Source organism: Tachysurus fulvidraco, chromosome 23 (assembly GCF_022655615.1).
Source record: "Tachysurus fulvidraco isolate hzauxx_2018 chromosome 23, HZAU_PFXX_2.0, whole genome shotgun sequence".
NCBI classification, from domain to species: Eukaryota; Metazoa; Chordata; class Actinopteri; order Siluriformes; family Bagridae; genus Tachysurus; species Tachysurus fulvidraco.
Genome location: NC_062540.1, coordinates 18,558,273 through 18,568,552, shown reverse-complemented (window position 1 = coordinate 18,568,552; position 10,280 = coordinate 18,558,273). Strand labels below are relative to the sequence as shown.

The following is a 10,280-nucleotide window of genomic DNA, read 5'->3' as shown; positions in this document are numbered from 1 at the left end:
TCACAATCATCTCCTTAGCTAAATAGTCAGGGCAATGGTAGGTTGATTGGCATCTCTGGAAAATTGTCCGTAGTGTGTGAGTGTGTGTGTGAATGAGAGTGTGTGTGTGCCCTGCGATGGGTTGGCACTCCGTCCAGGGTGTATCCTGCCTCGATGCCCGATGACGCCTGAGATAGGCACAGGCTCCCCGTGACCCGAGAAGTTCAGATAAGCGGTAGAAAATGAATGAATGAATGAATGATCAGGGGTTCGACTGTTTTCAGACGCCCTAGAGGGCTAGCAAGATAAGTGATAAGTGACGTGACATACAGCTAAGTACGGTGGCCTATACTCAGAATTTGTTCTCCGCATTTAACCCGATTCAAAGTGCACACACACAACAGTGAACACACACCGTGAACACACACCATGAACACACACCCGGAGCAGTGGGCAGCCATTTATGCTGCAGTGCCCGGGGAGCAGTTCGGTGCCTTGCTCAAGGGCCTCAGTCATGGTATTGCCAGCCCGAGACTCGAACACCCAACCTTAGGGTTAGGAGTCAGACTCACTAACCATTAGGCCACGACTTCCCCTGATGATTGAGATGCATCTAGGGCTAAAGATACAAGCTAATATTAGCCATTATTCAATAAGGATGCTATAATCTTGAAAGCACGTGTCATCTTCAATGTCATGCCAAAAATACTTTTACAGTTTAAAAAAAAGAAATATTTTAATTTTTATTCCCTGTAGCTTTAATCTTAGTAACATTGTTGACCTGTTGAGATGGAAGAAGTCAAGCGATGTCGGTCATGTTGTTTAGAAAATCTGATGAAACGTCCTGTTGTCATGTGTTTTATACTTAATTCCCTAGTTAAATGGATCTCAGTAACATAAATGTAGGATTGCTATTACTTACAATTTACTCTTAACACAAGTTAACGTCGAATGAAACGAATGATTCCGCCTGTAAACGACACATCTAACAATTTGACAATATAGTTCATTTATATATATATATGAAATATATAACCAAATTCTTTTTCTGATTTTTTTTATTTATTTTTATTTATTTTGTAATAGAAAAGTTTTGTTTTGTAAGCTACTTATTGGCTATTTATTTTAGAATTAGGAGCATGTATTCTTTGACAATGTTTGTTGGGACAAAAACAAGGAAACTTCTGTGGAGGAATGTTCCTACTAACGGGTTTGGAAAGACAGAACTGATGGCGGGTGGAGGACTGTGTGTTTATACAGGAGCTAAGTGCCCTAGATAGCGCGCAAGTGCGCATGATGGACTGGAGTCTGGCAATCTGATCTAAAGGGGCGGGTGGGAGGAGCAGGGGTTTGCGTGGGGGGATTCAGGTGCTCCAATCCACTCAGATCAGGCACAGAGGAGGTGCAAGACAGCAGGACAAACTGAATCCCGAGTGCACCGTTGGACAGACACAGACACTCCCGACCACAAGGAAATAGATAGATAGAGGAAAGGAGAGAGCGCGCGGAAGAGTGAGAGAAAAAGAAAGAGCTCTCTTACAGTTCAGCTTTGTTCTATTTTGGTCATTAGGGTTAGAACCTGTGCCTCTATCTGATCTTCTTTAAAACCAGTCTGCTTTCTTCCCCCGGGCTAAGAAGTGTGATTCAAGCCTTGTGCCTTTAAACCACCACCTCTCTCTCTCTCTCTCTCTCTCTCTCTCTCTCTCTCTCTCTCTCTCTCTCTCTCTCTCTCTCTCTCCCCCCGCTTCTTTCTTTCTGTCTCTCTTTCTCTCCTGCGTGGAGCGTTCAGGATGTTTAAAAAAAGCAAGAGCGAAGTTTTGGTGGATGATGAAACGTCTGAAGGAGAGGAGGACGCGCCCTGGCACCGGGAACGCGCGCACAAGGTGAGCTGGCCGATGGCGCGGACCGAACAAAGGCGTGTTCGCGTTCGGTCACCGTGCATTTAGTATCACGCACGAGCGCCGGTTTAAACTGCCTTGATTCTGTGTTTTTCCGGTTTTATGATGGACGTAAATTATTATTATTTTTTTTAATTTCCGGTGAGGGTTCAGTTACAGTGTCTGGCTTCACGCATTCGACCATTTGTGTGGTCTAATCGCGTGAGGGTCGTTGCTAGGCTTGCGCAGATATGGCCACGCCCCCTGACAACGATAACTACATAGCTGTTTTTTTTTTTGTTGTTGTTTTTTTTAAATGTATATAGTAAGGATATCTTCTAGAAAACCCCCCTAGTCTATTTCAAAGGATTAAATGTTGTCAAGTTTAGACTTTTAATGGATTAATCCAGGGTTCCTGTTGCTATTTAGGTCTATGTATAATGCTCATGTATTATATGACTCTTATACATTTATGCTTATTTGCATTTATTTATTTCCTTGACACTTTTATCTCAGATGACATACACGTGTGACCCAATACAGTAAACGAGGTTATGGGTTACTGTTTCTTTTTGCAAGAATGGAAACTCACAACCTTTTCGTCACTAATCCAAAGCCACAAACTTTTAGATAGATATTAAAATGATATGGAATTATCTATGAATTATTTCTAACCTATTTGTATCCTGGAGTTTGAATGTTACAAAGCCTCATCTACCTGACACTGTACCTTGTGACTGTTTACAGATAAACACGTTATATATGACCATGTTTATGTTAAAATATTTGACCTGCTTAGGGATTCCAGTGCGAATATGTTTTAATGCTAAATCAGACACATAAATAAAAAAAATACTGAAGTCAAATACAAGATAATAATATTGATCGATCGGTTTATTCAAGTAATAAGAGAGCTGGAAAATAACGTCTCGGTCGGCGTAGATGATCTACCAGTTTTAACAGATTAGCCTGTTTATTGGGAGCTGGTTGTTGGTCAGACCAAGCTAATATTTTAGCAGAGGTGTGTCATGCTAACCTCATCTTTTCTACACAATATGACACTGTTTATTCAATTTATAGCCTTTCAGCTAGCTGGCTAACTAGCTCATGTTGATTTGGACATTTTCATTAAATGTCCTTCTGTCCTTTCTTTTCATCTTCATCTGACTAGCAGTTATAATTGAAATGAAAAATGTCATGTCTGATGCTAATGTCAATAAAGCTACAGTACTGTAGTGAATGTTTCAAAGCAGGCAGTGTAATGTAACAAGGCCGACGTAAAAGGTGAAGAGGCCTAGTGAGGTCGTAACGAATATAAACACTGAACACCAATCAGATTAGTGGAACAGGACTTCATGGTGTATAATCGTGTTAAGCAGGAGAAAAGTTAGAAATAGCGATAAGTAATCGAGTTTAGTGTTTGCTGCGAGTTCCTAACAACAAAAGAACAGAACTTTCGGTGCCGTTTTCATTACTTTACAGTGAGGGTTAGTTTAATACTAATGAGAAATATGATGTAGAAGTAGCACAGAATTTATTAGTGTGCTGTGAGATTACAAATTCAATGGCTTTGGTGGTGGTATTAGCATAAAATGTTGAAGCTTTGGAAACTGATCCGAGAAAGGAGGGAGAGCTGAACAGAACGAAGGTAGGAAGCTGAACGGCGTATTGGGTGATGTATGAATCCGTGCTTGCTGATATATGAACACAAACAAATGTACTGAAGTCTCGTTAGAATGCCATTAAAGAGGAATACACAGGGTGTCATACTGGGTGGATTTTTCCTTTGATAACCATATCTAAAGAAATAGGCTGGATACAACCTGCATGAAGCATGAAGCTTTTTACCACGTTTTAGCTCTGCTATGTATCGTCTACAAGACTCGCTGAGGCTTTAGAGCAACACTGCATGCAGTCGGCATTTTCCCTTTGTTTCTAGTTTGTTCATAAATCTTTTACTTTCACACACATGGTTTTGAGGTTGATTTGGGTGACCGGCGGGAATGTCGGCCCCTCGCGGAGCAGGGGTTTAGGCAGCATGGTGTACGGCCTCGCTCTTCCCAGCATGCTCTGCTCTGTAAACATCAATAAGACGCAGCTGTAACAGAGAACAGACTGTATCTTCCTCGTCCTCGTCCGAAAAGAAGCCCGCTTCACATGAGTTACATAACACTGTACGAATACTAGTCCTGCTGCTTATTGTTGTTAGTAATTAAAGTGAACATTTGATTCTTTTGCTACAAGATCCTGCTTATGTTTTCCTAAGGGCAAAAATATGTACCCCCCATTACACCCCCCACCAACAATTAAAAAAAAAAATCAAGCTAAAAAGGTGTATTTCAAGACCTACTTCTTAAACACTGTGACTAGCAATAAGAGACGATGGTTCTGTTAAGTAAATTATGATGCCTTTATGATAAAAAATAAAATAAAAAATCCAGTGCTTTGTGTCTTGGCTTTTCTGGTATCATTTGAGGAACATGGTTCAGTTCAGGTCATTTACTTAATGGATCGAAGCATGTAATGACATCTAAAATATTAATCGCTTATGCTACAAGCAGAGTACGATGCATTCTTAAAGATGCCATGCCACACGTATTTCATTACTTTTGTGGTCATGTCCGACGTTTACCATGGACTCTGTAACATGCTCTGTGGAAAAAATGCCACGGTTACCTTGTTTCAAGCCATTCTAGTGTGGTATAGAAAGCCTGCACGAAGACTCAGCTCGATTTGCGCCGGTTCTCATTAATATTCAATGAGCTATGCTGCTTGGCTCCGATTGGCTAACCGCTAGGATATGAGCTATGCTGCTTGGCTCCGATTGGCTAGCCGCTAGGATACGAGAGCATGACTATTCATTCACCCAGCGCAATAAGTATTCTAGGCTAGAGGAACTTTGTATACAATCACCTGGAATTGTGGCAGAATGGCTTCGTCAGGTCCTGTATATTGACGTTCAGCCATCCTTGCTGTACAGGAAACTCCCTGAGCTACACAGATTCTGTAGGTGCGATCTCAAGTGGGAGAGCTCATGAACAGTAATGAGCTCCATCATTTCTACGTCACTCTGAGCAGCTTTTCTAACTGACCCGATTTCTTCGCTTATTTCTTTTAAGTGGCTAGAACTGACCGGGGAGGTAGCAGGTCATTTTCACATTCCCGACACAACACAACCACACATGGACCTAACACATATCCAAAAATACAAGTAAAGACGGTCGTGTGTGGAAGCGCACCTTTTAAAGGTACAGTAGATTGTATTAGACTAATGATGATAAACTTCACAGAACACTGTATAACATCACCGGGGCAATAAAGTAGCATTAAGAGGAATGTTTGTGTACGCTCGATTTACAGCGTTAGAGCTACTTAAACTTTAAAGCCACGTATAAAGAGCATATTAAGCCAGGGGATATAGTTTACTTCTGGTGCAGGATGATGATTCATTCAGCTCGGTGATGGTGCAGTAATAGAAAGTGTGTGTGCCTCCGTTCTGGACACGATCTTCGAACTGCACTAGAGTTTCATATCGAATTTCACCAATGTGAAACGATCCTCTTCATACAATTTCCTCCATCCAGAATGGAATTAGTTTGTCTTCAGGGCTGAAAATGATTTATATGCTTAAACACGGAACGTACGGCATGATCCCAAGATCAACGTCGGAGGAAGAAGGAATGTTCGCTCTGATCTGAGAGCATGTCGGTGACTTGAAGGACATTGTGTATGTTATTTTGTGCTCTCCAAACATCGCTGTTGGGTTGATATCGAGAGCAGGACACCATTTCTACCATGGGTAAAGAGTAGAAAGGGTATTGGTGTGACGCAGTCTCATGCTCCCTAACTCACAGGAAGGCTGGGAAACTCCCTGCTCCTGCTCTCACTCAGTCACCACCATGATGAAGCATGGTACAGTTCAGAGGGCAAAACAGTGTATTTTTACATATATTTGAAGTATCTCATACTTTTATTCTCCCCCTACGTGGCAAATCGACTACTGAACATAGTTTTTGTCTTCTCTCTCTCTCTCTCTCTCTCTCTCTCTCTCTCTCTCTCTCGCTCTCTCTGACTGTCTCTCTCTGACTGTCTCTCTCTCTCTCTGTCTCTCTCTCTGTCTCTTTCTCTCTCTCTCTCTCTCTCTCTCTCGCTCTCTCTGACTGTCTCTCTCTCTCTCGCTCTCTCTGTCTCTCTCTCGCTCTCTCTGACTGTCTCTCTCTGACTGTCTCTGTCTCTCTCTCTGTCTCTTTCTCTCTCTCTCTCTCTCTCTCTCTCTCTCTCTCTCTCTCTCTCGCTCTCTCTGACTGTCTCTCTCTCTCTCGCTCTCCCTGTCTCTCTCTCGCTCTCTCTGACTGTCTCTCTCTCTCTCTCTCTCTCTGTCTCTCTCTCGCTCTCTCTGACTGTCTCTCTCTGACTGTCTCTCTCTCTCTGTCTCTTTCTCTCTCTCTCTCTCTCTCTCTCTCTCTCTCTCTCTCTCTCTCTCTCTCTGTCTCTCTCTCTCTCTCTGTCTCTCTCTCTCTGTCTCTCTCTCTGTCACTCTCTTGCTCTCTCTCATTCTCTCTCTCTCTCTGTCTCTCTCTCACGCTCTCTCTCTCTGTCTATCTCTCTGTTTCTCTTTCGCTCTCTCTCTCTCTCTAAAAAAAATGAATAGGACCTCCTATCAGTTAAATAAATAAAATGAAACTTTATTTAGAACCTCGATCATCAAAGCTTTTCAGAAAATCTCGCTTCAGCGATCAGTGATTGTTTATACAGTATGGTGGCACCGACGTGGCTCAGTCAACTTTAAGAAAAGGAATAAAGTGAAAGAACAACTATTTATAGCTGTTAAGTAATAACAGTAACTGTTACTCAATATAAGGGGGGCGCGGTGGATTAGTGGTTAGCATGTTTGCCTCCAGGGTTGGGGGTTCGATTCCCGCCTCCGCCTTGTGTGTGTGGAGTTTGCATGTTCTCCCCGTGCCTCGGGGGTTTCCTCCGGGTACTCCGGTTTCCTCCCCCGGTCCTGACATGCATGGTAGGTTGATTGGCATCTCTGGAAAATTGTCCGTAGTGTGTGTGTGTGTGAGTGAATGAGAGTGTGTGTGTGTGTGTCCTGTGATGGGTTGGCACTCCGTCCAGGGTGTATCCTGCCTGTGAGATGCTTGACGCCTGAGATAGGCACAGGCTCCCCGTGACCCGAGTAGTTCGGATAAGCGGTAGAAAATGAGTGCGTGAGAATGAGTTACTCAACATGATGTACATTCTGTTTACACCTAACCATTATGATCTAGCTTGCTAGTTTTGTTCAAGTGTCCCATACAGTGAAGTTTCATATATTTCTAGAAAACATCAGCAATAAACGCAAAGCAAACACTGAACTGAACATTCAGAAGTTCTGAGTTTTACCAGAAGTGGAAACTCTTAATGAGCGGAAAATTCGGTGTAGCACAAGGGGAATAAAGCGCTTTGTCATGTGCTGTGATCTGAGAGAAATGTTCATTACATTTCTATTAGATTTCTTTATTTGTACTATTTCCATATTCATATTTAATTGTGTGTGTGTATATATACATTTTATATATTTTATATTTATATTTTTTTGTTGTTGCTAGTAGAAATACGAATTTCAGCATTATCAGTAATCTGTGTGTGCATTTTCCTCGAGAACCAAGCAAGTTGACTCATGATACCATTTGTTTATTATATCGCAATCGCAATATTGACCTCACTAATCGCAATATGACATTTTTCCCCAAATCGTGCAGCCCTAATTGTATTGTATTTCTTTAAATAATTACAGTTAACTGTATGATTTCTGCACGTAGTCTAAATTTAGTACAATTACATATTCCGTGATTTTGTTAGTATAGACGAATATCTTGTCCATTTTGTCAAATCTATAATGTTTAAAAAAAAACAAAAAACGATTGAATGATGTGGAATACACCCCCACAGCCACTGCTGCCTTCCTACCTCTGAGTATATGAGACAGGAAAGAGAGAAACTACACCAGACCCTGAGCGAGAGTTACCGTCATCCATCCCATAGACGATGGTCACTGTATACTGGTTTTATGCCTGCTTTTGTGGGTCATTGTGTATAATAATGGAGGCTTATTGTAATGGGTTCTTGTGCAGCCTGGTTTGGAGAATCACACATCTGTTCACTGTATCCTGTACTGAAATACTTGTGTGACGTCTGGCACTGAACCATCCGTGTGTGTTGATCGCTCCACTCCGTTACACCACACGTCTCTGTTTATGTTACTCGCCTAAAAATATTTCACCCCATTAGCAGAACCCTGTGTGTGTGTGTGTGTGTGTTTCCTTATTGTGTTATTCTCCGGCTTCTGCTTTTCAGGATAAAGAAGCAGAGGGAACAGAGGAAGTGCTGGGCCCCTCAACCAAGGTACACACACACACACATGCACACACACACACACATGCGCTCCTACAAGTGCGTACACAATAGCTGAAGCTTCTGTCCTGGTAACCTGGTCTCAGCAGGTTACAAAAATGTTTGTTTATCGATTTCAGGTTGGTACGTGGTGTCCAGCGTCCAGCCTATTTTAGTTTGGCTATTTTAGACCGTTCTGCAGTCAGAGACAGTCTGATAATTGTGTATTGATGATGAGGTCGTTGTCCTCAAACACCACATGGAGTTGGCAGGATTTAAACCCTGCAGAACAGTTAAGGGAACAGCAGCAGTCATGTGTTGTGTCTGCTTTCACACTCACTGCAGATAAAAGCTGTGGCATAAGATGGTGCAATAAACACACACGATGTGTGTGTGTGTGAATGTGAGTGTGTGTGTGTGAATGTGAGTGTGTGTGTGTGAATGTGAGTGTGTGTGTGTGTGTGAATGTGAGTGTGTGTGTGTGTGAATGTGAGTGTGTGAATGTGAGTGTATGTGAGTGTGTGTGTGTGTATGTGAGTGTGTGTGTGTGTGTATGTGAGTGTGTGTGTGTGTATGTGAGTGTGTATGTGAGTGTGTGTGTGTGAATGTGAGTGTGTGTGTGTGTGAATGTGAGTGTGTGTGTGTGTGAATGTGAGTGTGTGTGTGTGAATGTGAGTGTGTGTGTGTGTGAATGTGAGTGTGTGAATGTGAGTGAGTGTGTGTGTGTGAGAGAGAGAGTGAGTGTGGGACACGTGTGTGTATGGACGCGCGTGTGTGTATGTATGGATGTGTATATGAGGATGATTGTGTGTGTGTACAGATGTGTGTGTGTATGGATGTATACATGGATATATGTATATAAACATATTTTGAACAATTCTCGTGCTAATTTAAGAGATTTAAAATAAAAAACTCCTAAAATGAAATAAATAAGATAAAAATGAAACATCACTTCAGTCTCAAATGAACGTTAAAAACGTCTCAAACCGAAAGCCTGAGAGTCCTGACGCATTTTATATCAGACCCGTTATACTTAAGTCGCCTTTCATCCCATTGTGGGGACAGAATACGCATAATGATCTAATGTCCAAGCTGCTGATGCCAATAACAGTAATGAGCGACATGTAACAATAAGAATAATAAAGGAGCTCTTCATCCTTCAGCAGATGAGACATTTGTTTACTGCTGACATTTCTACACTTTAATTAAAGGCAGTAATTACGCTCTCGACTCGTGACCCTGTGAACTATTCTAACAATGCAGTAATCCGGCGCTAAGGATACGCCATGATGTGGATTCTCAGAAGCACACGTTTGGAGGATTGTCACAGTTCTGACGATTGGGCCACACCGTGTGGGTCAGTGTGGTGGAGCTACACACGGGTCACTGGGCTTTACAGATCAGGGGGTTTGTACAGAAGCAGTGGGTTTGATTTGGCATTTTAGTGCAGAAAATGTATTCGATTCAATTGAAATGAATTTGTATAGAAGCTTTTTACACTGGACATCGTCTCAAAGCAGCTTTACAGCTTTACTGAACATAAACATTGGACAAAAGGTTATTATAAAGAGTAACAGTGCAAAATTCATGTACTTCAGAAACATCTAAAACCTTTTCCTTGTGCAAACACACACCCACCCACACATATCCACACACACACACACTCTCACACACACTCACTCTCACACACACTCACTCTCACACACACTCACTCTCACACACACTCACTCTCACACACACTCACTCACTCACACACACCCTCTCTCTCTCACACACACACACACACACACACACACATATATCCCCCCCCCACACATACACTCACTCTCTCTCACACTCTCTCTCACATACACTCTCTCACACACACACACATACTCTCACACACTCACACACACACACACACACACACACACACACACACACACACACAAGAAGTTTAAGTTTACTAAGATTAATAGAATACAAATTTCATGTACTTCAGAAGCATTTAAAACATTTTCCTTGTGCAAACACACACTCACTCACACACACACACACACTCACAAA

General features: G+C 42.1%; 1 protein-coding gene across 1 annotated transcript in view; it reads left to right on the top strand.

Annotated features, from left to right (window-relative positions):
• Nucleotides 1–1,334: 1,334 nt before the first annotated feature.
• Nucleotides 1,335–10,280, top strand: part of si:ch211-225h24.2 (uncharacterized protein LOC564539 homolog) — a 20,352-nt gene continuing 11,406 nt past the window's right edge. The window contains exons 1-2 of the mRNA XM_047807383.1: nt 1,335–1,862; nt 8,199–8,246. Coding sequence (XP_047663339.1) covers nt 1,770–1,862; nt 8,199–8,246 — 141 coding nt within the window. The 5' untranslated portion in view covers nt 1,335–1,769. The remainder of the gene's footprint in view (nt 1,863–8,198; nt 8,247–10,280) is intronic.